Source organism: Tachyglossus aculeatus, chromosome 27 (genome assembly GCF_015852505.1).
Source record: "Tachyglossus aculeatus isolate mTacAcu1 chromosome 27, mTacAcu1.pri, whole genome shotgun sequence".
In the NCBI taxonomy this organism is placed as follows: domain Eukaryota; kingdom Metazoa; phylum Chordata; class Mammalia; order Monotremata; family Tachyglossidae; genus Tachyglossus; species Tachyglossus aculeatus.
In genome coordinates this window covers 5,309,781-5,335,380 of record NC_052092.1, presented here as the reverse complement: position 1 = coordinate 5,335,380, position 25,600 = coordinate 5,309,781, and the positions used below count along the sequence as shown (strand labels likewise).

General features: G+C 59.2%; 3 protein-coding genes, 1 long non-coding RNA gene and 1 other non-coding gene across 6 annotated transcripts; 3 read left to right on the top strand and 2 right to left on the bottom strand.

The window, feature by feature from the left end:
• Positions 1–439: 439 nt before the first annotated feature.
• On the bottom strand, positions 440–3,784 carry MRPL51 (mitochondrial ribosomal protein L51). The gene is made up of 3 exons (XM_038767978.1): positions 3,634–3,784; positions 949–1,059; positions 440–778 (listed from the first exon to the last, which is right to left on the bottom strand). The coding sequence occupies exons 1-3, from the start codon at positions 3,716–3,718 to the stop codon at positions 582–584; spliced, it is 393 nt and encodes a 130-aa protein (XP_038623906.1). The 5' UTR covers positions 3,719–3,784; the 3' UTR covers positions 440–581.
• Positions 3,785–4,152: 368 nt separating this feature from the next.
• Positions 4,153–17,097, top strand: NCAPD2 (non-SMC condensin I complex subunit D2). Its single transcript, XM_038768059.1, is given in 32 exon segments — positions 4,153–4,217; positions 5,955–6,096; positions 7,813–7,888; positions 8,059–8,117; positions 8,533–8,720; positions 8,969–9,108; positions 9,209–9,336; positions 10,183–10,306; positions 10,438–10,585; positions 10,681–10,878; positions 10,964–11,098; positions 11,186–11,273; positions 11,583–11,683; positions 11,685–11,767; positions 11,869–12,284; positions 12,359–12,533; positions 12,628–12,712; positions 12,912–13,045; positions 13,144–13,276; positions 13,390–13,474; positions 13,664–13,831; positions 13,925–14,097; positions 14,397–14,508; positions 14,598–14,721; positions 14,834–14,989; positions 15,082–15,259; positions 15,362–15,456; positions 15,549–15,629; positions 15,734–15,917; positions 16,052–16,178; positions 16,559–16,714; positions 16,820–17,097. Coding segments are annotated over 31 exon segments (4,263 nt in total). The 5' UTR covers positions 4,153–4,217; positions 5,955–5,969; the 3' UTR covers positions 16,906–17,097.
• LOC119946645 lies at positions 8,160–8,463 on the top strand. Its single transcript, XR_005456442.1, has one exon. It is a non-coding gene; the product is annotated as a small nucleolar RNA U85 (small nucleolar RNA).
• LOC119946636 lies at positions 16,344–21,485 on the bottom strand. The gene is made up of 4 exons (XR_005456434.1): positions 21,280–21,485; positions 17,991–18,087; positions 16,770–16,833; positions 16,344–16,383 (listed from the first exon to the last, which is right to left on the bottom strand). It is a non-coding gene; the product is annotated as an uncharacterized LOC119946636 (long non-coding RNA).
• GAPDH (glyceraldehyde-3-phosphate dehydrogenase) lies at positions 20,429–24,923 on the top strand. Of its 2 annotated transcripts, none has more exons than XM_038768061.1 (12): positions 20,429–20,484; positions 21,120–21,164; positions 22,618–22,717; positions 22,820–22,926; positions 23,015–23,105; positions 23,202–23,317; positions 23,416–23,497; positions 23,617–23,768; positions 23,866–23,944; positions 24,268–24,351; positions 24,431–24,528; positions 24,636–24,923. In XM_038768061.1, the coding sequence occupies exons 2-12, from the start codon at positions 21,142–21,144 to the stop codon at positions 24,703–24,705; spliced, it is 1,002 nt and encodes a 333-aa protein (XP_038623989.1). In that variant the 5' UTR covers positions 20,429–20,484; positions 21,120–21,141; the 3' UTR covers positions 24,706–24,923. The 2 variants fall into 2 exon arrangements, with proteins under 2 accessions (XP_038623989.1, XP_038623990.1); XM_038768062.1 differs by having other exon boundaries at positions 20,465–20,484; positions 21,123–21,164.
• The last annotated feature ends 677 nt before the right edge of the window (positions 24,924–25,600 follow it).

Here is a 25,600-nt window from a genome sequence, read left to right as displayed (position 1 = left end):
GGTCCTCTGACTCCCCAGCCCAATGCTCAGCGGGGCGGGAATAGTAAGCGCTTAATAAACACCATAAGAACAGTTCTGGGGAGCTCCTAGTATCCATCGACGGTGGATTTTAGCCTCAGGTTGGGCAGGTGGCAGGGGATTTTTTTTCTTAAACCCTGCCCCCTCACCTCCCATCTCTGGAAGCTCCCTAAAACACCAGTTGTCCATCCCCAAAGGAGCCCCACCTTTCTACTTTCCCCAACCTCAGTGCTCGTTTTGATTTTTCTTCACAGTACTTAAGTGCTTACTATGTGCCCCTCCACCCGTGTTCCCCCTGACCTGAGAGGCTCACGTGGGGCTGCAAACAGCCAAGTTTTTCCTCCAGGATCCCTTCGCTTTTTCATTTCGCCTTCTACCGCATTTCATTTCCCTCACCCAGACCTAAACGAGGAGACCCCTGTGAGTGGCAGCAATGGTATTTATTGAGTGTCCACTGCGTGCACTGCAGTGTGCTAAGCACCTGGGGATGGAATCAAGGGGGGGACAGGGGACACAGGTGCCAAAAGGGGTGGAGTTCGTGGGGCAGCAGTGTTTCCCTCCTCCTAGCGATATTTCCCCCGGCGATTGTAGTGTTTGTAGAGGTATCTGATGCGCTTCAGGAGCTTCTGATAGTCCTCCTTGAACATGCGAGGACCCACTATCTGCTTTTTACGGAGGCAGCGTTGCAGTTCATTCCCCCGCCAGCCCCGCAGCCACTGGGGCCCGGTGATTAGATCCTTAGGGTGTCTTTGAAACCCTCCTGGAGGGCAGTAGACAGAGAGAGAAACCATCAGCTAAAGGCCGAAGGGAGAGTACAGGGTGGAAGTCGGCTCAACTCCGCTTCACTACCCTCTGCCCCCTCCTCCCCCAACCCCGTCATTCTGGGAGCCCTTTTGCCGCTCCCATCCCGGCGCTCCGCAGCCCTCATACCCAGGATCCCGATGTTGTCGTATGCTCCGAACGCTGTCCTCTTCTCTGTCCAGCGATCCACCTCCTTGGGGACCGGTACCTGGTTCTTCAAAAAGGCCTGGAAGGGGGCTCCTGGGGAAGGGCCAAGGTAATCAGTGATATTTATTTCACATTAATCATGTGTGGAACACTAACGATGCGCTCGAGAAGGTCCACTACAACAAAGTTGGTAGACACTGTCCATGCCCACAAAGAGCTTACACACTATCAGTCATTTTCACTAAGCAGGGCACTGTATTAAGCACTTGGAAGAGTACAGAGTGGCTTAGTGGATACAGCACGGTCCTGGGAGCCAGGAGGACCTGGGTTCTAATCCTGACTCTGCCACATGCCTGCTGTGTGACCCTGGGCAACTCACTTCCCTTTTCTGTGCCTCAGTTACCTCATCTGTAAAATGGGGGTAGGAGTGTGAGCCCCACATGGGACAAGGACCGGGTCCGACCTGATTAACTCGTAAAAATAATAATAATGGTATTTGTTACACGTTTACTATGTGTCAAGCATTGTTCTAAGCGCTAAGGGAGATACAAGATAGAGAAGCAGCGTGGCTCAATGGAAAGAGCACGGGCTTGGGAGTTGGAGGTCATGGGCTCAAACCCCGACTCCGCCATCAGCTGTGTGACTCTGGGTAAGTCACTTCACTTCTCTGAGCCTCAGTGACCTCATCTGTAAAATGGGGCTGAAAACTGTGAGCCCCATGTGGGCCAACCTGCTCACCCTGTATCCTCCCCAGCGCTTAGAACAGTGCTTTGTACATAGTAAGTGCTTAACAAATGCCATCATTATTATTACACAAGGTAATCAGGTTGTCCCATTTGGGACTCGCAGTATTTACTCCAACGTTTAGAAAGGTGCTTGGCAATCAATCGTATTTATTGAGCGCTTACTGTGTGCACAGCACTGTACTAAGCGCTTGGGAAGTACAAGTTGGCAACATCTAGAGACAGTCCCTACCCAACAGTGGGCTCACAGTCTAGAAGGGGGAGACAGAGAACAAAACCAAACATACTAACAAAGTAAAATAGAATAGATATGTACAAGGACAATAAATAGAGCAATAAATATATACAAACATATATACATATATACAGGTGCTGTGGGGAAGGGAAGGAGGTAAGATGTGGGGGATGGAGAGGGGGTCGAGGGGGAGAGGAAGGAAGGGGCTCAGTCTGGGAAGGCCTCGTGGAAGGCGTGAGCTCTCAGCTGACACATAGTAAAGCGCTTAACAAGTACCATAATTATCATTCAATCGAATTTATTGCGCGCTTACTGTGTGCACAGCACTATACTACGCACTTGGGAAGTATGGGTTGGCAACATACAGAGCTCCGCCACTTGTCAACTGTGTGCCTTTGGGCAAGTCACTTAACTCCTCTGGGCCTCAGTTCCCTCATCTGTAAAATGGGGATGAAGACTGTGAGCCCCACGTGGGACAACCTGATTCCCTTGTATCTACCCCAGCGCTTAGAACAGTGCTTTGCACATAGTAAGCGCTTAACAAATACCAACATTATTATTATTATACAGAGCCGGTCCCTACCCAACAACGGGCTCATCATCATCATCATCATCAATCGTATTTATTGAGCGCTTACTGTGTGCAGAGCACCGTACTAAGCGCTTGGGAAGTACAAATTGGCAACATATAGAGACAGTCCCTACCCAGCAGTGGGCTCACAGTCTAAATGGGGGAGACAAAACCAAACATACTAACAGAATAAAATAAATTGAATAGATATGTACAAGTAAAATAAGTAAATAAATGGAGTAATTCCCTTCAAGGCCCTGCTGAGAGCTCACCTCCTCCAGGAGGCCTTCCCAGACTGAGCCCCTTCCTTCCTCTCCCCCTCGTCCCCCCTCCATCTTACCTCCCTCCCTTCCCCACAGCACCTGTACATATGTATATATGTTTGTACATATTTTTTACTCTATTTTATTTGTACATATCTATTCTATTTATTTTATTTTGTTAGTATGTTTGGTTTTGTTCTCTGTCTCCCCCTTTTAGACTGTGAGCCCACTGTTGGGGGTAGGGACTGTATATGTTGCCAATTTGTACTTCCCAAACGCTTAGTCCAGTGCTCTGCACATAGTAAGCGCTCAATAAATACGATTGATGATGATGATAGTAAGCGCTTAACAAATGCCACTATTATTGCAACAACAACATAACATAATTTTACTTGTACATATCTATCCTATTTATTTTATTTTGTTAGTATGTTTGGTTTTGGTCTCTGTCTCCCCCTTTTAGACTGTGAGCCCACTGTTGGGTAGGGACTGTCTCTGTGTGTTGCCAATTTGTACTTCCCAAGCGCTTAGTCCAGTGCTCTGCACATAGTAAGCGCTCAATAAACACGATTGATGATGATGATAATAAATATGTACAAACATATAATAATAATAATAATGGCATTTGTTAAGCGCTTACTATGTGCAAAGCACTGTTCAGCATATACACAGCCTGGAAGGCAGTCAGCGACTGCCAAAGCGCTCAGAACAGTGCTTTGCACATAGTAAGCGCTTAACAAATGCCACTATTATTGCAACAACAACAACATAACAGAGAGTCCCTGCCCACAACGAGCTTACAGGCTGGAGGGTGATGAGGGGGTAACCGGGTGGGGTCTGACCCCGGCTACTCACCCAGGGAGAAGCTTCTGCAAGCCTGGGGCACCAGTCCCCAACTGAGGCGGGGTACCAGGCTCCTCGCCATCTGGGCCATCGCCATGGCAACCTGTCACTGGGTGGCACGGCCAACTCAGGCTTCACTACAGGCCTAGCCTTCCCAGGATGCACCGGGGCCCCCTCCGCGCGCGCGCATGCGCCTACCCTACGAGATGGAGGGCGACGCCGGCCCGGCCCTTATAAGGGCGGGAATCTCAGGCGCGCGCACCAACCCTGAGCTGTGATTGGCCATCCCCGCGCGAGCCGCTCGCTGATTGGCCGCACCCCCCCCCCCGGCCGTTGGGGTTTAAACGAGGCGTGGCGGGCCGGCTTCGCGCGCGCCGACGGGGGGGCGGGCGCTGGAGGCTCAAGCCGCCTGCGGATTGGCCAGCCCTCTCTTCCCCGGCCGGGGAACGGCGCTCTGATTGGTGGAAATTGGAAAGGCGGGGGATTCCGCCCGCGACGGGCTGGCCCGGGGGACTTCGCCGTGGTGACCGAAGCCGGAGGGACGTGGGAGAAGGCCGGGACGGAGAGGTTAAAGGTCAAAGGGGAAGGGGCATTTAGTAAGCTCTTACTATGTGTAAAACCCTGTTCTAAACGCTGGGGAGGTTACAGGGTGATGAGGTTGGCCCACGGGGGGCGCTCACAGCAAGAGAAGCAGCGTGGCTCAGTGCAAAGAGCAGGGGCTTTGGAGTCAGAGGTCATGGGTTCGAATCCCGGCTCTGGCACTTGCCAGCTGTGTGACTTTGGGCAAGTCACTTCACTTCTCTGTGCCTCAGTTACCTCATCTGTAAAACGGGGATTAAGACTGTGAGCCCCCCCCGTGGGACAACCTCATTCATTCATATTTATTGAGCGCTTACTGTGTGCAGAGCACTGTACTAAGCGCTTGGGAAGTCCAAGTTGGCAACATATAGAGAGAAGCAGCGTGGCTCAGTGGAAATTCATTCATATTTATTGAGCGCCTACTGTGTGCAGAGCAGTGGGAAGTACAAGTTGGGTTCAAATCCCGGCCCTGGCAAATGTCAGCTGTGTGACTTTGGGCAAGTCACTTCACTTCTCTGTGCTTCGGTTACCTCATCTGTAAAAAGGGGATTAAGACTGTGAGCCCCCCCGTGGGACAACCTTATTCATTCATTCATATTTATTGAGCGCTTACTGTGTGCAGAGCACTGTACTAAGCGCTTGGGAAGTCCACCTTGGCAACATATAGACATATAGAGAGAAGCAGCGTGGCTCAGTGGAAAGAGCACGGGCTTTGGAGTCAGAGGTCATGGGTTCGAATCCCGGCTCCACCACAAGTCTGCTGTGTGACCTCGGGCAAGTCACTTAACTTCTCTGAGCCTCAGTTACCTCATCTGTAAAAATGGGGATTAAGACTGTGAGCCCCACGTGGACAACTTGATCACATTGTCTCCCCCCCCCCCCAGCACTTAGAACAGTGCTTTGCACATAGTAAGCGCTTAACAAATGCCATCATTATTATATAGAGACGGTCCCTACCCAACAGTGGGCTCACAGTCTAGAAGTCTTATCACCTTGTAACTTCCCCAGCGCTAAGAACAGTGCTTTGCACATAGTAAGCGCTTAGTAAATGCCATTAAAAAAAAGGGGGGTGGCCCGAGACGCCGCAGGGAGACGGAGTGTGGGCACGTGTGCGGGTTGGGGGATGGGGGTGACTGGGGAATTGAGGGATGAACTGGGGAGGGTCAAGGACCGGAGCCCCAAAGCATGCTGGAGCGGGGAGCAAAGAGCCTCGTATTGTAGCCTGGTGGAAAAAACACCAAACTGGGAGTCAGAAGGACCTGGGTTCTAATCCCGACTACCACATGTCTGCCGTGTGGCCTTGAGCAAGTCACTTCACTTTCCCTGGGCCTCAGTACCCTCACCTGTAAAATGGGGATTAAAAGTGTGAGCCCCATGTGGGACAGGGATTGGGTCCAACCTGATTAATTTGTAACTACCCCAATGCTTAGAACAGTAAGTGACATAGGAATTAATGATACCATTTATTAAGCACTTACTACGTGCAAAGCACTGTTCTAAGCGCTGGGGAGATTACAAGGTGATGAGGTTGTCCCCCGGGGGGCTCACAGTCTTCATCCCCATTTTACGGATGAGGGAGCTGAGGCCCAGAGAAGTGGCGGAGCCGGGATTTGAACCCATGACCTCTGACTCCAAAGCCCGGGCTCTTTCCACTGAGCCACGCTGCTTCTCTCCATCTTCTCTAACACTTCTCCAAGTCTTAAGTAAGCACTTAACATAGTAATTACTATTATTATTATTATTGCCCGCCTCAGACGTGGCCGGGGAAGATGCCCCCGCAGCAGTGGGAGTTCCACCTGCCCCTGGCCCCCGAGGAGCTGCTGAAGAGCGGCGGGGTGAATCAGTACGTGGTGCAGGAGGTGCTGACGGTCAGCCAGCTCCGGCCACAGCTCACCGGTAAGGACGGACATACACACGTGCACAAGCACTCTCTCTTTCAGTCCCTTTCTATAATAATTATGGTGCATGTTAAACTCTTATTACGAGCCAAAAGTACAATACTCTGCACACAATAAGTGCTTAATAAATATGTTTGAATGACTGAATTGGGTAGGTGCAAGTTAATCAGGTTGGACACGGTCCCTGCCCCACATGGGGCTCACTGTCTTAATCCCCACTTTACAGCTGAGGGAACAGAGGCACAGAGGAGTGAAGTGAGTTGCCCAAGGTCACACAGCAGACACGTGGCGGAGCGGAATTAGAACCCAGTTCCTTCTGACGCCCAGGCTTCTCTATCCACTAAACCACAACTGCTTCTTAGTCTCACATTCCCTGTCCCCTTCAAGCCCATCATCATCATCAGTCGTATTTATTGAGCGCTTACTGTGTGCAGAGCACTGTACTAAGCGCTTGGGAAGCCCATCTTTCTCACACTCACCCTCCCTGACCTCTTCCTGTCAATCTCTCTCTCTCTCTTTCTCTCCCTAAGCCCCCCATCCATACACACACATCCTTCCTCTCCAATGGCTTTTGAGGTTGCTGAATTTGATACCCATTTATAGAGGAGGAAACTACGACCCAGAGACAAATCAATCAATCAATCAATCGTATTTATTGAGCGCTTACTGTGTGCAGCGCACTGTACTAAGCGCTTGGGAAGTACAAGTTGGCAACATATAGAGACAGTCCCTATCCAACAGTGGGCTCACAGTCTAAAAGGGGGAGACAGAGAACAAAACCAAACATACTAACAAAATAAAATAAATACAATAGATATGTGCAAGTAAAATAAATAGAGTAAAAAATGTGTTCAATCAGTCAATCAATCGTATTTATTGAGCGCTTACTATGTGCAGAGCACTGTACTAAGCACTTGGGAAGTACAAATTGGCAACATATAGAGACAGTCCCTACCCAACAGTGGGCTCACAGTCTAAAAGGGGGAGACAGAGAACAAAACCAAACATACTAACAAAATAAAATAAATAGAATAGATATGTACAAATAAAATAAATAAATAGAGTAAAAAATATGTACAAACATATATCCATATATACAGGTGCTGTGGGGAAGGGAAGGAGGTAAGATGGGGGGATGGAAGGGGAACGAGGGGGAGAGGAAGGAAGGGGCTCAGTCTGGGGAGGCCTCCTGGAGGAGGTGAGCTCTCAGTAGGGCCTTGACCTGCCTTAGTTCGCCAGAGCTGGACTAGAACCCAGATCCTTCGACTCCTAGGCCCATGCTCTTTCCCGTAGGCCTCAATGCCTCTAGCAGGCCCCACCGAGCTAGGGACGTGCCCGCCACCTGGGCCTATGAGGGCTGTGACCCCCCCACTCCCTTCTCCCATCCCTGGCCCGGTCAATCGAACTGGAAGGGTCAGGAGAGTTCTTGGGGGGCATCAGGACCGATGGGGGGCTGGCCCCCACCCAACTGCACATGTAATCCGTGCCCTGGTGGGGCAGGGGCTCAAGGGAACACCCCTTGGCTCCCTCTTCATCCCTCAATGAGACAGTCTCGGCAGGGACTGGAGAGGGCTTCCCCCCGCCCCCCACACCGTACCAGGTTCGGCTGACATGAAGGCTTCTGAAGGGGCTCTCCCTGGCGCGGGTCCTACCCTCCCTGCTGAAATGTCTGCCAGCTCTGATGGATCTTTCTGTATCCTGGTCATCCCGGCAGCATTCCAGGGAGCCTTCCGCGTCCAGGGCCCTCTCGCCGTTCTGGAGCACTTTGACACCTTCTACAGTGTCCTGCAGTGAGTCTGGGGGGCCTGGAGGCAGGCGGGCGGGTGGGATGCGGGGGTGGGTGGCAGGGTGACCTAGGCCCTCCGTCTCTCCCTCAGCACCATCGACTCTGCCAGTTCTCGTGGCCCCTGGTTTCCCGGCTTACTCGTGGCATACATACCCTCTCTCTCTCTCTCGGCAGTCACTTTCGCAGTGCAGACCCCCGCCTCCCAGAAGATGCTCTGGAACTGCTGATGAAAGGTGATGGGGCGGGAGAGGGCAGGAACCGGCAGGTGGGCGGCAGCCACGTGATGATACCCGGCTAGGGTGACTCGGCCGGCCCGGCTCAGTCCCGGGGCCCCGACCCATTAACCGGGTCTGTAATCTTGGCGGGCGCTGCAGAGCCGTGCGCGCTGGCTGTAAGGGCAGACCGACAGCAAGCCCCCGTCGCCCTCGGGGCCAGCTCCGAGCCAGGGACCCGGCAGCTGGGGCTGGGCGACGGGCACAGGGCAAGCCCTGGGGCTCGGGGTCGGGGGCCCGCGGCGGCTCAGCCTGGAGGGTGGTGGCCCCCGAGAGATGAGCACTCATCTTTGGTAATCTGATGGCTGCGGGCGAAGGGGCGGCGGGCAGGTCGGGGTGGGGAAGATCCGCTCCACTCGCTCCCCTCCGCCGGCAGTGGTGTCGCGGCACTCCCAGGAGCTCCCGGCGGTCCTGGACGCGGCGGCTCTGAGCCCGGCCGACCGCAGCGCACACCTCAACACCCTCAAGATGAGCTGCTACGCCCTGACCCGCCTCCTGGAATCCTTCGAGGCCACTGCCACCGCTGGCAAGACCAGTCTCGTGGGCCTAGAGCCCGGCGGCAAGGTGGGTGCGGGGGCTGGGTAGCTGCAGGTTCGGGGCCTGGTCGTGGGGTCCGGGCAGCGAGGACGGGGTGAGCCCTGATATGGGCAGCATCTGGGGTCTGGCCATCAGGCGTAGATTCTGGGATCGGCGGGCCTGAGGGCCTGGTCTTCGGCTTCAGGTCAGGTGGATGGCACGGGCAGTGCACGCTCCGAAACTGGCAGGGGTCAGAGCTGGCCACAACCCCACCCTCCCTGCCGTGTCCCTTTCAGGGCCGGAAGGGCTGCTCTAAGGCCTGTGGCTTTGACTGGGAGGAAGAACGGCCGCGGGTTCTCCAGGTGCTAACGCAGCTGCTCCAGCTGGACGTTCGCCGCCTGTGGCCCCATGCGCTGGTGGAGGAGGAGTTTGTCAGGTGCGGGAAACCTCGCCCCGGCCCACAGACAGGGCAGACCCGGGCTCTGCCTTTCCTGGTCCGGGAGGGTCCCAGCCCTCGCCGTCTGCCCGTCTTCCAGCCTGGTGACCGGCTGCTGCTACCGCCTGCTGGAAAACCCGACAGTCAGCCACCAGAAGAACCGAGCCACCCGGGAGGGCATCACCCACCTGCTCGGGGTCGCTCTGACCCGCTACAATCACATGCTCAGTGAGAGAACCCCCCTCCCCTGCCCCCTGCATCCTCTGTGAGCCCCTCTTCCGCCCCACACATGCCTCCCTCTCCATCTCCGCCCTCTCCTACCTCCAAGTCGATCAAACGAAAGTCAGTGTGGTATTTATCATGAGCTTACTTAGCGCTTGTACTTACCATAGAGCTAGTAGACACGATCCCTGCCTTCGAGGGGTTTACAGTCTAGCAGGGGAGACAGAAACTAAAATCATTACTGGTAGGGTAAGGATAGGTACACTAGAGTTGTGGGGAGAGCGAGTGGGACGAGCACCTAAGTTCTCAGGAGGTCTGGACTCAATCGTCTAGGTAATGCAGGTGGGAGGGAAATGGGGTGGGGGGAATGAGAGGTTAGTTGGGAAACGTTTCGTGGAGGAGATGTGATTTTAGTAGAGCTTTGAAGACTGAGGGGAGGGGTGGTCTGCCAGGTGTGAAAGCAGTCAACCATATTTGTTGAGCACTGTACGAAGCACTTGGAAGACTACAGTATAACACTTGGTAGACACGTTCTCTGCCCACAATGAACTTATAGTCTACAGCTGGAGACACATTACTATAAATTACGAAAATGGACATAAGGGCTGTGGGGCTGAGGGAGGGGTGAATAAAAGGAGCAAAATCAAGGCAACGCAGAAGGGAGTGGGGAGGAGGAAGGGGAGGGAGCTCCAGGCCGTGAGCAAGGGGTCGGCGGCGAGAGACAAGAGCGAGGCCCGGTTAACAGGTTGGTGTTAGAAGAGTGGAGAGGGGGAGAGTTGGGGTGAAGGGGGAGAGTGGATGGAGGGCCTGAAAGCGGCCGGTGGTCAGGAAGATCCATCCGTCGGCCCCCAGGTGCTACCCTCAAGATCACCCAGATGCTGCAGCATTTCGAACACGTCGCGCCAGTGCTGGTGGGCGCCGTCAGCTGCTGGGCAACTGACTACGGCATGAAGACCATCGTGGGCGAGATCGTGAGGTAGGCCCGATCCAGGGACGGCCCGTGCTCTGTCCCTCCCCGAGGACGGCCTGTGGGACGTGGCGGGAGGGTGAAGGCCGGGCTCCCCTGCTCTCGGGGTTACAGGTCATCCCCCGCCCCCCACCCTCCAGGGAGATCGGGCAGAAATGCCCCCAGGAGCTGGGTCGGGACACCGCGGGGGCCAAGGGCTATGCGGCCTTCTTGACGGAGCTGGCGGAAAGAGTCCCGGCCGTCCTGATGACCAGCATGAGCATCCTGCTCGACCACCTGGACGGCGAGGTGAGAGGGCGGCCGAGGAGGTCCCCGGAACTCCACCCTGCCCCGTGCCCGGGGGCCGGCCCCTCGCCCTCACCACCCACCCTTCCCGCCCCCAGAGCTACCTGATGCGCAACGCGGTTCTGGCGGCCATGGCCGAGCTGCTGCTGCAGCTGCTGAACGGCGACCAGCTGGACCAGCGCGCCCGGGACACGCGGGACCAGTTCCTGGACACCCTGCAGCTCCACGGCCACGACATCCACTCGTTCGTGCGCAGCCGCGTCCTGCAGCTCTTCACCCGCATCGTCCAGCAGAAGGTGCGGGGGCGAGGGGGGCGAGCGGGACCGCCGCCCTGAAGCCTCCATAGGTTGGCAGACTCACCCCCGCTTCCCTCGCCCCCAGGCCCTCCCCCTGACGCGGTTCCAGGCGGTGGTGGCCCTGGCCGTGGGGCGGCTGCAGGACAAGTCCGTGCTGGTCTGTAAGAACTCCATCCAGCTGCTGGCCGCCTTCCTCGCCAACAACCCCTTCACCTGCAAGGTGAGAGCCGCCGTCTGGGGTGGGGATGGAGACGGGGGGCCTGCCCCTCCTGCCCGGGGGCCAGAGTGACACCCCCTCTGCCTGCAGTTGAGTTGTGCCGACCTGGCCGGGCCCCTGGAGAAGGAGACCCGGAAGCTGCAGGAGCTGAAGGCCCGACACAACCCTCCGGTGGCCGGTGAGAACCCCCGTACCCTAGCTTCCAGAAGACAACCCACCCCAAATTGTCCCCCAAAAAGAAAATTCCTCCCCCTCAATCAGTGGTATTAAGCTCTTACTGTACGCAGATCACCTCACTAAGGTGCTTGGGAGAGGGCGGTACAGCAGAATTGGTGGACACGTCCCCTGCCCACAAAGAGCGTACGGTCCAGATTTGGGCATCTGGCAAGAAGGCCCGCAGGCCGGTGCTTATTGCGGTTGCGTCCCGCCCCCAAGTCCCGAGCTCCCCGCGGCCCAGGCCGGGGCTGAGCCGGGCTCTGTCTGCCAGGGCCGGAGCTGGCCCCCGAGGAGGAGTGGGCGGCCATGCTTCCCGAGCTGCAGCTCACCCTGCGCCGTCTCCTGGCGTCCCCCCCGGGGGACGAAGAGCCGGCCCCCCCCCGCCATTGACCGCGCGGACACGGCCGAGCAGACGGCAGCGCGTGTCCGCCAGCTCCTGGCCAAGGCCAGCTACGAGTAAGGCGGCGGGTGGGTGGAGGGAGGGACGTCTCCCCGAGTCGGCCTTGGGACAGCGAGCGGAGCCGTGGTGGAGGGCTGACGAGGCTCGGTCCCCCCAGGCCGGCCATCCTCCTGGCCCGGGCCGCCACGGGCCACTTCCAGGGAGAGTCACCCTTCGCCTGCAGCGACCTCGACGGGCCCGAGGACGTCCAGCTACTGAGCCTCCTCCGTTGGCTCTTCAACGCCGGCGGCCCCCCGCCTCCCCAGCCGGGTGAGCAGCCCACGGCGGGGGAGCCGGGGTGCTGGGGGATGGGGCGGGGGGTGCCCCCGAGGTGCCTCTGAGACTTACCGACCCCCACAGGGCCCGGCGGCGGGGAAGACCCCCGGACGCCCCCCGAGGCTGAGGCCGGGCGGGAAGAGCTGGTGAAGCAGGAGATGCTGGTGCAGTACCTGCAGGACGCCTCCAGCTTCTCCCTGCAGGTCACCGAGGCCGTCGGCGCCATCAGCAAGATGATGTACGAGCACACGAGCACGGGTAAGGCCGCTGGCGGGGAGAGGCGGGGCCCGGGGCCGAGCGGGAGCCGGCCACCGACCCCACGCCGCTCTCAGTGGTGCAGGAGGCCATCGAGTTCTTCGTGACGGTGTCGAAGTTCGGGGTGCCCCAGGCGCTGGTGGGCGTCCGGCGCATGCTGCCCCTCATCTGGTCCAAGGAGCCCGGCATCCGCGAGGCTGTGCTGGACGCCTACCGCCAGCTGTACCTGCCCCCCGGCAGGGACCCCGCCAGGTACCGCCTGACGCCGGAGGTCGGAGGGCAGGGCGGGGGGGAGGAGGCGGGGGCGCCGACACCGTCTGGAATCTCTCCGTCGTCTCCCCGCCAGAGCCAAGGCCCAGACCCTGGTGCAGAACCTGTCCCTGCTCCTGCTGGAGGCTTCCGCCGCCACCGGCCAGTGCCTCGGTGAAATCGTGCGTGCTCTCCCCATCTCAGCCTGATCTTCCCCAACCAAACCGTGCCTGGCAAAACCGCGCTTGTACTCCCCCTCCCCTTCCACGCTCTCCCCCATCTCCGACGTCCCCCTGTCCCCCTCCCCCGGCCTCCCCTCAGCCGCTCATCTCAGTCTTCTCCCCCTACCTTCCTCCGTCCCCTCGCCGTCCCCCCGAGCAGCTGCGGGAGTTTGTGCGGAACGGGGAGCTGGCGCCGGCGGTGACCCAGCTGCTGTGGGAGGTGGTCACGGAGAAGGTGCCCCGCTCGCCCCTGGAGCGCCGTACCGCCGTCAGGCTGCTGGGCATGATGGCCCGGTGAGAGCGGCCGAGGGCCGGTCGGCGGGTGGCGGGGTCTCGTGGAGGGGCCGGGTCCCTCGCTCACCACTGGGCCGGGCCCACCCGAACCCCCACAGGGGGAACCCCGAGATCGTGGGCGGCAACTTGGACACGCTCGTGAACGTAGGGCTGGCGGAGAAGACCCCCGCGGATTACCGGCTGGCCAGGGAGGTGTGCCTCGCTATCGCTGCCATCGCTGACGGAGGCAAGGTAGGGGGCCAGGCGAGTGGCATCGCCCCTCGCCCCCGGGGGCGCCTGGTGTTGAGGGGAACAGCCGGTGCCCACCGGCCCGGTTCCTCACTCCCTCTCGCCCCTCTCCGCAGCCCACGACGGGCAGGAGCGCTCCCCCGTTCCGCCTACCCCAGGACCACCAACTGTTTGAGCGACTGCAGGAGGTGGTGGTAGCAGGTGAGCGACCAGAGGCGCCCCCACCCTGGTAACAGCCGCCAACCCCTCTAGACTGTAAGCCCTCTGTGGGCAGGGAATGTGTCTGTTTACTGTACTGTACTCTCCCAAGCGCGTAGTACAGTGCTCTGCACACAATAAACGCCCGATAAATACGTTTGAATGAGTCGTCTGGCTCCGCTTCCTTTGCAGGCTTCGCCTGTCCCGACGCCCTCTGGATCCCCTTCACAGAGGTGGCAGTGGCCCTGGTGTACCAGCTGGCAGAGGGTCCCGAGGTCATCTGCGCCCAGATCCTTCAGCGCTGTGGGCAGCGGGCCATGGAGATGCTGCAGGAGCCCCTCGCCCCCAAGGAGGGCTGTGGTGAGCGGGGACGGAGCCGTCGGGGGGCCCGGGCTGGAGGGCCGTGGGGCAGGAGCCCACCCATCCTGACTCCGTCCCCGCTGCCCTCCTCAGAGGAAGCCCCGAGGCTGCCCAGCTTTGTCCTGAGCCATCTGGTGTCACTGGCGGGCGACGTGGCACTGCAGCAGCTGGTGCACCTGGAGCGGGCAGTGAGCGCGGAGCTGCGCCGCCGACGGGTGCTGCGAGAGGAGCAGGACGACAAGACCAAAAAGGCCGCGGGGAAGGCGGTCAGTCGACGCGGCCCTCCCTCTTGGACACTTTCCTTGCCGACTCCCCCAGCCCTCTCCCAGCTGTCTGGCAGAGCCGGGCTCCTTAGGTCCCCCAGCCTCCCCAAAAGAGGCTGAAGAGTGAATCCCCCTGGCTAGTGCTCAGGGGAGCGGGGGGCCCGTGGGCAGGGTCACACCAGCCCAGCCTAGGGCCGCCATCCACCTGTGGTGGGGCAGGGGGCCGGGCATTCGGGCTGGGGGTCCCCTCCGTGGCTGGGACCCCCACCTCAAAGTGCCCTCCGGCCCCCCGCCCCCCTCAGAACCTCACCGGCGAGACCACCATGGAAGAAGAGCTGGGGCTGGTGGGCGCTTCGGCCGACGACACGGAGGCAGAGCTGATCCGGAGCATCTGCGAGGCGGAACTCCTGGAGGGTAAGTGACGGGGGGGTTAGGGAGGGCGGGGCGAGGCGGTGGTCCTGTCCGTCCGCCTCAGAGGAAGATGACGTCTTCTCCCCCCTCAGACAAGCAGCTGCTCTCGGCCTTCGTCCCGCTTCTGCTCAAGGTGTGTAACAACCCCGGCCTCTACAGCGACCCGGCTCTCTCCACCGCCGCCTCGCTGGCCCTGGGCAAGTTCTGCATGATCAGGTAGGCCGGGCACACGGGGCCACACGCCATCCCCCGCTCAGTGGCCGTCCCCAGCCCCGTCGGCCCAGCGGTCCCCACCCCCTGCCTGACCGGCTGCCCGCTCTGTCGCCAGCTCGTCCTTCTGCGACTCCCAGCTCCGCCTCCTGTTCACCCTGCTGGAGAAGTCCCCCCTGCCCGTGGTCCGCTCCAACCTCATGGTGGCCGTCGGGGACCTGGCCATCCGCTTCCCCAACCTGGTGGAGCCCTGGACCCCGCACCTCTACGCCCGGTAACGGGGGGGCTCCCTGGCCTGGGGATGGGATGGGGGGCGGGGCGGGCAGGACCCCCATGGCAGGGCTGAGCCAGATACCTGTGTTCCAGGCTGCGGGACCCGGCGGCGGCCGTGCGGAGGACGGCGGGCAGGGTCATGACGCACCTGATCCTGAAGGACCTGGTGAAGGTCAAGGGGCAGGTGAGCGAGATGGCCGTGCTGCTCGTCGACGAGGACCCCGAGATCGCCGCCCTGGCCAAGAACTTCTTCAACGAGCTGGCCAGCAAGGTGGGGGGGCGTGCGAGGGGACTGAGGGGCCACGGGGGCGGGGGGCACACACGGAGGAGGGCGGCCCTAGAGCTTCCCCTCCCCTCCCAACGTCCCCCGCAGGGAAACGCCGTGTACAACCTGCTGCCAGACATCATCAGCCGCCTGTCGGACCCCCAGGGCGGGGTGGAGGAGCAGCCCTTCCGCACCATCATGAGGTAGCCGCCGCCACGGGGACTCGGGGTGGGGGTCACCAGACCGCCGTCCCCGGCTGGGTCTGCATCTTCCCCCAACCCAACCCTATCCCCAGACAGCTCCTGTCGTACATCACCAAGGACAAGCAGACGGAGAGTCTGGTGGAGAAGCTGTGCCAGAGGTTCCGCACGGCCCGGTACGGCCCAGCCGCTGCCCTGGCCGGGGCCCTTCGTGGGGGGGTGGAAGGGACGGGAGGGCGGGGGCCCCCTCCCCGCTCACGACGCCCTCCCCGGCTGGCAGGACGGAGCGGCAGCACCGGGATCTGGCCCACTGCCTGGCGCTGCTGCCCCTGTCAGAGCGCGGCCTCCGCAAGATGCAGGACAACTTCGACTGCTTCGCGGACAAGCTGACGGACGAGGCCATCTTCAGCGCCTTCTCGCAGGCCGTGAGCAAGCTACGGCGCTGGGCCAAGCCCGAGGGCAAGGTGGGCTCAGCCTCTCCAACCACCGGCAGCCCCATCGCCCCCGGAGCCCAGAGCTGGCCTCTCACGCCAGGCCTCGGTCTCCTCGGCCGGGAAATGGGAACGTGTCTCTGTCTGCCTCCCCCCTTCCCGCTCAGGTGCTGATTGACGAGTTTGAGCAGAAGCTTCGCGCCGGCCATAACCGCGGGCTGGACGCAGCTGAAGAGCCCAGCGCCGAGCAGGGCCCTGAGGGGGCCCAGCGGCCCAGCGGGAGACCCTCCACGGGTACGAGCCCACCCCCTCCCCCCCACCGAGCCCGCGGGGCCGGTGGCCACGCTCACCTGGGGGGCGGGGGGAGAAGCAGCGTGGCCTCGTGGATAGAGCGTGGGCCTGGCCATCAGAAGGTCATGGGTTCTAGTCCCGGCTCCGCCACGTCTGCTGTGTGACCTTGGGCAAGTCAGTGCGCTTCTCTGGGCCTCCATTACTTCATCTGTAAAATGGGAATCGAGACAGTGTCCAACACCATTTGCTTGGATCCACTCCAGCGCTTAGTACGGTGCCTGGAACGTAGCGCTTAACAGATGCCGTCATTATTATTATTATTATTATTATTATTATTATCTTGACCACCCCGGTGCTTCTTCTCCTCTCCATGCTGCCACCAGCTTGTCGCCCACCCCGCTCGACCGCCAGCAACCAGAACCTGGCCACCCCCAAAGGCCGGGGCACTGCCCAACGAGGGCCGCGGACCCAGAAGCCCACGGCCAGGAAGAAGGCTGTCATAGTGTTCTCCAGCGACGAGGAGAGCAGCAGCCAGGATGGTGCGGGGGCTGGGGGCCGGACGGCGGGGGTTGGCGGGCCAGGAAGGGGCCTCACCTCTTGGGCGTCCCCCCGTCCATCATCGCCTTCTCTTCGCCCCTCCCCAGAGTGCTCGGCCGAGCTGAGGGAAGAAGAGACCCCCAGAAAGACCACCCCAATTCGCCGGACGTCCACACGCAGCCATCGAGCCTGAGGCCGCCACCCTCCAATCCCCTCTTCCTGCCATGCAGGAAGACTGAGCGGAGGCAGGGGCCGGGCCGACCCCCTACTCTCTCTCCTTCCCTATGGTTTGTCTCTGGCCAGCCGCCTAGCTGGCTGGGGGGTGTCCTTTTGCCTGTCTGTCGGTGTTTATTGTGAATAAATCCATTTTAATATACTTTCCTGACTTGGGGAGAAGTGTCAATCAATCAATCAATCGTATTTATTGAGCGCTTACTATGTGCAGAGCACTGTACTAAGCGCTTGGGAAGTACTAATTGGCATCACATAGAGACAGTCCCTACCCAACAGTGGGCTCACAGTCTAAAAGGGGGAGACAGAGAACAGAACCAAACATACCAACAAAATAAAATAAGTAGGATAGAAATGTACAAGTAAAATAAATAAATAAATAGAGTAATAAATATGTACAACCATACATACATATATACAGGTGCTGTGGGGAAGGGAAGGAGGTAAGACGGGGGGATGGAGAGGGGGACGAGGGGGAGAGGAAAGAAGGGGCTCAGTCTGGGAAGGCCTCCTGGAGGAGGTGAGCTCTCAGCAGGGCCTTGAAGGGAGGAAGAGAGCTAGCTTGGCGGATGGGCAGAGGGAGGGCATTCCAGGCCCGGGGGATGACGTGGGCCGGGGGTCGAGGCGGGAGCCTGGCCTCTGTGCCGGGTGCTGCCACCTCAGACCTGAACTAAACTCCTGCCTACCCCCCAATTCTCAGGGCACAGATGGACAGGGACTCTTCCTCTCTCCTCACCCCATCTCTCCTTCCCCTCCATCTCCTCTAACTCTTCCCTTCTTCCTGTCCCTCCTCTTCCTCTCCGGCTCTCTTCTTCCTCTCTCCTCTTCCCCTCTGTCTGTCCCTCTCCAACTCCTCTTCTCTCGGCCCTGGATCCAGTCTATTAAAGACTGAACCAACCTGGCCAGAGCAGCACAGGCCTCAGCTGGCTCGGGAACCGCCCAAAGCTTAAGGCCCGGTGTCCTTGGGCTGCAGCCCCTGCTGGTTTTTAGCACCGTGCCGCCTGTAGTCCCTCCCTGCGGGTGCCATGCTTATGTATAGTGAATCACCTGGAACAGGCGGTGCCCTCCACCATGACGACACCGGTGTCTGCTGCCATGACAACAGCAGGCCCCGTGTCCTCCATCAGCCGGCCCTGAGCTGGAGCTGTGCGGGTGGAGCACGGGTGGGGGGCTGGAGTGCTGCAGCTGCCCGCTGCAGTGATGGGGCTTCAGGTGCATGCCCTCGTTGGACAAGACGTGGTGGGCCCATCCCCGGGGAGTGGGTGGTCCCTGGAGGCTCCAGCAACCCCCCTGGGTACACGTGAACTGGGGGAGTGACCCACGTGTGGGTCGGGGCCGTGCACGGGGCCCTTGCCATGTGCCTTTTCCCAGACGGCCACTGGCCAGGAAACTGGCTCGCTCCCATGGCTCATTAAGGCCCTGTGGGCCGGGAGCCAGGCGTGGGCACAAGCTGCCCGGGCGAGGGGGCCCAGGCAGGGAAGTCATCATCGTCATCATCAATCGTATTTATTGAGCGCTTACTGTGTGCAGGGCACTGTACTAAGCGCTTGGGAAGTCCAAGTTGGCAACCTATAGAGACAGTCCCTACCCAACAGTGGGCTCACAGTCTAAAAGGGCGAGACAGAGAACAAAACCAAACATACTAACAAAATAAAATAAATAGAATAGATATGTACAAGTAAAATAGAGTAATAAATACGTACAAACATATATACAGGAAGTCTGCTTGAGACAGTGCGGGCCTTAAGGTGGGGTTGCTAGGGGAAGGGGCTGAGGCCCATCTCCCTCCCAACCCTTCTTCTCTGCCCTTTAAGGAAAGGTCGTCACCCCGGGTCCAGCTAAACTTAGCCATCGGACTGTGATGGGGGGTGGGCTCGGGTTGCCCCCCAGCTCCAACCCCTCCCACGCTTCCCGAACCTGGGCCCGCACCCCATCTACGGGTAGAGCATCCAGCGCTTCGAACAGTGCTCTGCACATAGTAAGCGCTTAATAAATGCCATCATTATTATCTACGGGGCAAGGGGGAGACCTGAGACCCCCACCATCACCACCCCCAGCCCCCCTCCATCCATCCATCCATCCACAGGCCCGGGCCTGGCCTGCATTAGGCTGCTTTTGGGGGACGTGTGGGGGTGGGGAGGAGGAGGAGGCTGGTTGATGGGGACCCCCCCTCCCCTTCCTTTTCCTCAGCTGTTCCTGTGTCACTACCGTATTATCTCAGGGAGAAGCACCTACCGTTCCCGCCCACGGCGAGACCGGGGCAGCCACGTGCGACCCAAAGAAAGGGAAGCCCCCCACGGGGGGCGTCCAGGCCTTCACGCCCCCACACCTCCGACCCCTCCTCCATCTGCCCCCCGACCACGAGCCCCTCTCCCCATTCTGCGTGGCTCAGTGGAAAGAGCCCGGGCTTGAGAGTCATGGGTTCCAATCCCGCTCCTCCACTTAACAATAACGAGGGCATCCATTAAGCGCTTACTAGGCGCAAAGCACTGTTCTAAGCGCTGGGGAGGTTACAAGGTGATCAGGTGGTCCCACGGTGGGGGGCTCACAGTCTTCATCCCCATTTGATAGATGAAGGAACTGAGGGCCAGAGAAGTGACTTGCCCAAAAATCACACAGCTGACAATTGGCGGAGCCGGTTAACCTCCCTGGGCCTCAGTTCCCTCATCTGTCAAATGGGGGTGAAGCCTGTGGGCCCCACGTGGGACCGCCTGATCACCTTGTGTGTCCCCCGGGCTTAGAACATAGGAAGCGCTTAGCAAATAATAATAATAATGGCATTTGTTAAGCGCTTACTATGTGCAAAGCACTGTTCTAAGCGCTGGGGGGGATACAAGGTGATCAGGTTGTCCCGCGTGGGGCTCACAGTCATCATCCCCATTTTACAGATGAGGTAGCCACCATCATTATTAGAGAAGCAGCGTGGCTCAGTGGAAAGAGCACGGGCTTTGGAGTCAGAGGTCATGGGTTCGAATTCCGACTCCACCACATGTCTGCTGGGTGATCTTGGGCAAGTCACTTAACTTCTCTGGGCCTCAGTTACCACATCTGTAAAATGGGGATTAAGACTGTGAGCCCCACGTGGGACAACCTGATCACCCTGTATCCTCCCCAGCGCTTAGAACAGTGCTTTGCACACAGTAAGCGCTTAACAAATGCCAATTATTATTATTATTATTATTATTACTCAGCCTTCTGCTTACCCCGGCCCCCTCCCCACGAAGGCCCCCAACCCCATCCCACTGCAACGTTGCTTCCAAGGACCCCCTCCCCCCCCGCCCTCATTCATTCATTCATTCATTCGTATTTATTGAGCGCTTACTGTGTGCAGAGCACTGTACTGAGCGCTCGGGAAGTACAAGGGGCGCGGCTGCTCGGAGCTTTACGGCCGCACGTAGGCCAGTCCTGGGCGCCCTTGGGCCAGGACTGGGTGCGCAGTATGCGGGGCGGGGCCTTTCCCAATCCCGGCTATAAAGTCCCCCTCCTTCCCCCTTGTTGCGCTCTCTGCCTCTAGAATTCCCACCCTCTCCTGCAGTGCAAGGTAAGGCGACGAAGGAAAGGAAAAAAAAAAAAAACACAAAAGGGGTGGGGGGGGCCTCAAGCCCCCCGTTCTCCCTCTTTTCCTTCCTCCCGGGGACAAGGGGAGCTTGGCCCTGGGGATGGGGGGCGATGCCCCCCTCGGGGTGGGAGAGGCTGGAGGTGTGGGACGTGAGGGAGAGGAGACCAGCCATGGAGACTAGGCGGGGGAGATCACTTGGGGCCCAGGATTGGGGGTCTCAGGGTTTTGTTCTCTCTCCCTTCTAGACTGTGAGCCCACTGTTGGGTAGAGATTATCTCTAGATGGTGCCAACTTGGACTTCCCAAGCGCTTAGTACAGTGCTCTGCACACCGTAAGCGCTCAATAAATACGATTCCCCCTTTTAGACTGTGAGCCCACTGTTGGGTAGGGACTGTCTCGATGTGTTGCCAATTTGTACTTCCCAAGCGCTTAGTACAGTGCTCTGCACATAGTAAGCGCTCAGTAAATACGATTGATGATGATGATTGATTGATCAGAGGGGGTGGGGGGGGCTCTAGGGCATAGGGGATGCATGCTGGGGGTGAGGTGGGGGGTATGGATCTCCCCTCCCACCCCTTCCTCTCACCTCCCACCCCCCCCGGGTCTCCTTTTTGCAGCAGCAGTCGCCCCTGAAACAAGATGGTGAAGGTTGGAGTGAACGGGTGAGTGTGGGGGGGGAGGGGGTCCCCTCTTGCCTTGCCGCGGGAGGGGGCGGGGCGTTAATCCCTGCGGTGCTGCATTCACTCATTCATTCATTCAACCGTATCGAGCACTTACTGTGTGCTGAACGCCGTGCTAGACGCCTGGGAGGTACAAATCAGACCGTGCCCATCTTCCTCTTGCCAGTCTGGGGGTGGGAATCTGGGAACAAGGGCCTGCCCCCCAAGGAGAACTCAAGGTCAGCGGCTCGGGCCTGGTAGCTGCTCGTCCCTAAACCCTTAAAGGGGCTTTGTGTCCATTTTTGTGCCCCTTCCCCATCCGTCTTCCGGGGGAGGGGAGAAGCGGTTGAGGCTGCCCCTTCCCGCCATCCGGCCACGTGGGGGGTGGGGGGTGGGTGAGGCCGAATCCCCTTCCCATCCCCCTTTCCCCTTCCCATCCCCCTTTCCCCTTCCCATCCCCCTTTCCCCTTCCCATCCCCCTTTCCCCTTCCCATCCCCCTTTCCCCTTCCCATCCCCCTTTCCCCTTCCCATCCCCCTTTCCCCTTCCCATCCCCCTTTCCCCTTCCCATCCCCCTTTCCCCTTTCCTCTCCTCCAGCATCACCACGACACGCACACCCAAGGATGGGAGGGGTGGGGGTTGCGGTCACCCCAGCCGCCATGTTGCAAGGGGAGGAAACGAGGGCGGGAGTGGCCGTTAGGAAGCGGCCTAGCCTCCGCCCCGGCCCTGCCCGTGACTCAGTCTCCCCGCAGGCGCCCAGGGAGGAGGGCTGTAGTGGCCGGCCCGCGGGGCGCAGGCCCTGGCCCCTGACCAGGCCGCACCCCTAAGTGGGGCGCCTTAAAGGTCACCCTGGGGATTGGGTGTCTCCCACCCGCCCGGGGATCCCACCCCCAGAAACCAGATCCCCTCCCCGGCCACCCCGGGCCCGGCCAAATTTAGCCACCTGACCTTTCCGGGCCTGGGCGGCCGGACCCATCCTCCCTCTTATCTCCCTCCTCCCCCTCGGGTCAGGACCCCCGGGAGCGGAGTCCAGTGCCGCCCACCCGGGGCTGACCGGCTACTTGGTGGGGGCCGGGGGTCACGCCCCCCCCTCCCGCTCCCTGGTTAATCGCCAACCTTTGGTTCTTGCCCTTTGGATGGCCGGGGCCCGGATGGCTCGGGGCTGGCATGTGCCTGGCGTGTGGGCTGAGGTTGCGGGGATACCGTGCCTGTCACTGGGAATAAAAATTCCAGGGGAGTAAAGTCTGGGCCAGGTGGCACTTGGTGGGCCCTCCTCACTCCCCCACCCCACCCCGGGTGGCAGGATTGCCCAATGGTGGGGGGAAGGAAGTGGAGACATTCCCAACTGCCCCACTTACAACCTGAGAGCCACCCACCTGCCTCACTTCCTGGCACCCCAGGGTTTGCCCACCCCCAGCAACCCCCTCATCTCACCCTCCGTGTACCATCTCTCCAGATTTGGCCGCATCGGGCGCCTGGTCACCAGGGCTGCCTTCAATTCTGGCAAAGTGGAAATTGTGGCCATCAATGACCCCTTCATTGACCTCAACTACATGGTGAGTGACACACCTCCCCCTTCAAAGGGGGTGGTGGCTCTGGGCCGAGGGGGATTGGCAGGGGGGGCCCTGACCCTCGCCTCTCTCCTCTTCCCCACCCAGGTCTACATGTTCCAGTACGATTCCACCCACGGCAAATTCAATGGCACTGTCAAGGCAGAGAATGGGAAGCTGGTAATCAACGGGAAACCCATCACCATCTTCCAGGAGTGAGTGTTGCTGGGAGCCGGGAAGCCGGGCCACCAACCTCCCTCCCCCGGCCTTACTCACTTCTGACTCTCGTTCTCCCCGTGCCAGGCGTGATCCCACCAACATCAAATGGGGAGAGGCCGGAGCCGAGTACGTGGTGGAGTCCACCGGTGTGTTCACCACCCTGGAGAAGGCCGGCGTGAGTGGGGGTCTTGGGCAAGGTTGTTGGGGTGGGCCCCACTGCTTGCAGGGAGGTCAGAGGCCACACTGACGGTGGAACCTCCCCCCTGCCCAGGCTCACCTGAAGGGAGGAGCCAAGCGCGTCATCATCTCTGCCCCTTCTGCTGATGCTCCCATGTTCGTCATGGGTGTGAACCACGAGAAATACGACAACTCCCTCAAGATCGTCAGGTGAGAGGGGCTCTGGGTGGCCGAGTGGGGTCACGCAGCCACTTTGTGGCCGACCGGACTCTGACTTTCCTCTTCTATCGGATTCCCTTCCTTTACAGCAATGCTTCCTGCACCACCAACTGCCTGGCTCCCCTGGCCAAGGTCATCAATGACAACTTTGGCATCGTGGAGGGCCTCATGGTGAGTGGGAGTCGGGGGGCAAAAAACGCTCTTTAGGTGCCCACTAGCTGGCAGAGCCGGCCAGGGCCAACCCCCTCCTCACCGGTGACTTTTTTTTTTTTTCTCCTCCCGTCCCTCAGACCACAGTCCATGCCATCACAGCCACCCAGAAGACGGTAGACGGCCCCTCTGGCAAGCTGTGGCGGGATGGGCGTGGGGCTGCCCAGAACATCATCCCAGCCTCCACTGGGGCTGCCAAGGCCGTGGGCAAGGTCATCCCTGAGCTGAACGGGTAAGAGTTGGCACAGAGTGTGACTTTTGGGGGTAGGGGGGAGCATGAAACCCCTGACCTCCAAACCCCACCACTTTGTCCCCCTCTCCATGTGCAGGAAGCTCACAGGCATGGCCTTCCGCGTCCCCACCCCTAACGTGTCTGTGGTCGACCTGACCTGCCGTCTGGAGAAACCGGTAAGAGGGGCAGCTGGGTGGACCTGGGTTCTAATCCTGACTCTGCCCTTGTCTGCTGTGTGACCTTAAGCAAGTCACCTCACTTCTGGGCTTCAGTCACCTCATCTGTAAAGGGGGATTAAGACTGATTCCCATCTGGGACTGTGCAGCTTGATTACCTTATCTACCCTTATGCTGATAACAGTTCCTGCCACATAGTAAACGCTTAATACCTTTTTTTAAAAAGAAAAATGGGGGATGGACCCCGGGGGGATAGGGGAGGGGTCTGGAGTGAGTAGAGGGTCCTTTCTTGCCTTGCCACCACCCCGTCCCGTCTCTTCCAGGCCAAGTATGATGAAATCAAGAAAGTGGTGAAGCAGGCCTCTGAGGGCCCCCTCAAGGGGATCCTGGGCTACACGGAGGACCAGGTGTGGGGGCGAGTGGTCATGGGGGGGGGGGGGGGGGCAGGGCCACAACCTCATGTAACACTCACCTCTGGTGCTGCAGGTGGTCTCCTGTGACTTTAACAGTGACACCCACTCCTCTACCTTTGACGCTGGTGCTGGTATCGCCCTCAACGACCACTTTGTCAAGCTCATCTCCTGGTATGCAGTTGGGGGTGCGGGGGGCAGGAGGAAGAGAGGGCAGGGCCCCGCACGGGGCAGAGGCAGCAGCTTGCTCCCTCTCACCCCCCTCTCTGCCTTCTCCACAGGTACGACAACGAGTTTGGTTACAGCAGCCGTGTGGTGGATCTGATGGTCCACATGGCTGCCAAGGAGTGAGCGGGCCCCGGCCCCCCAAGTGTCCTCCCCACCTCGCTACGGTTGAATGGGAGCGGAGCTCTACTGCTGGGGAGCCACCTGCCCCAACTTCACGCCCCTCCTCCTCACCCACTGAAGTCTCTCTCCTCCCCCTCCCCTCAGCCCCCAACCCCCTAGGAGGGGAAGGGGCCTAGAGCTGTGCCCCATACCATCAATAAAGTCAGCACTGTATCCAGCGACTCTTCTTCTCCTGTCTGCCTGGGAGCGTGCGGTGGGAGGGGGACACAACTTTGGCCTCCTCAATATTAAAGCCAGCAGGAGCAGATAAGTTCAGCTCAGTGTGAGGGTGAAGAGAAGCCCACTACATGCTTCACCCAACTCTAAGTGAGGGCGTCCTGGGTGCAGAGCACTGTCCTAAGCGCCTGAGAGCATACACTAGGGCTAAGAGGCACCATCCCTCCCTGCCCACAAAGAGCCAACAACCTAGGGGAGGAGATTAGGCTAGAATAAATCACAGGTAGGGGGAAGCCACAGCTGTGGAAGATTCTGTTAAATTACTGAAGATGTTAGGGGGAAGGAGGGGAGAAGATGCCCCAATTTGGGTTTGAAGGGGCAATGGATATGGGGCAGCCTCTGATTTTATTTATACTCTAGCACTTGTATCTTTCTGTATAATTTTTTTATGGTATTTTTAAGTGCTTTGTGCCAAGCATGGGGATAGATTCAAGCCAATCAGCTTGGACACAATCCATGTCCCAGCTGGGGCTCAGTCCTCATTTAACAGGTGAAGTGACTTACCCAGGGTCCCACAGCAGACAAGTGGTGCAGCTGCAATTAGAACCCAGGCCCATGCTCTTCCCAATAGACCCTGGTGCTTCTCTTTTGACCACTCTAGTTCAATATTTTTTATGTTTAT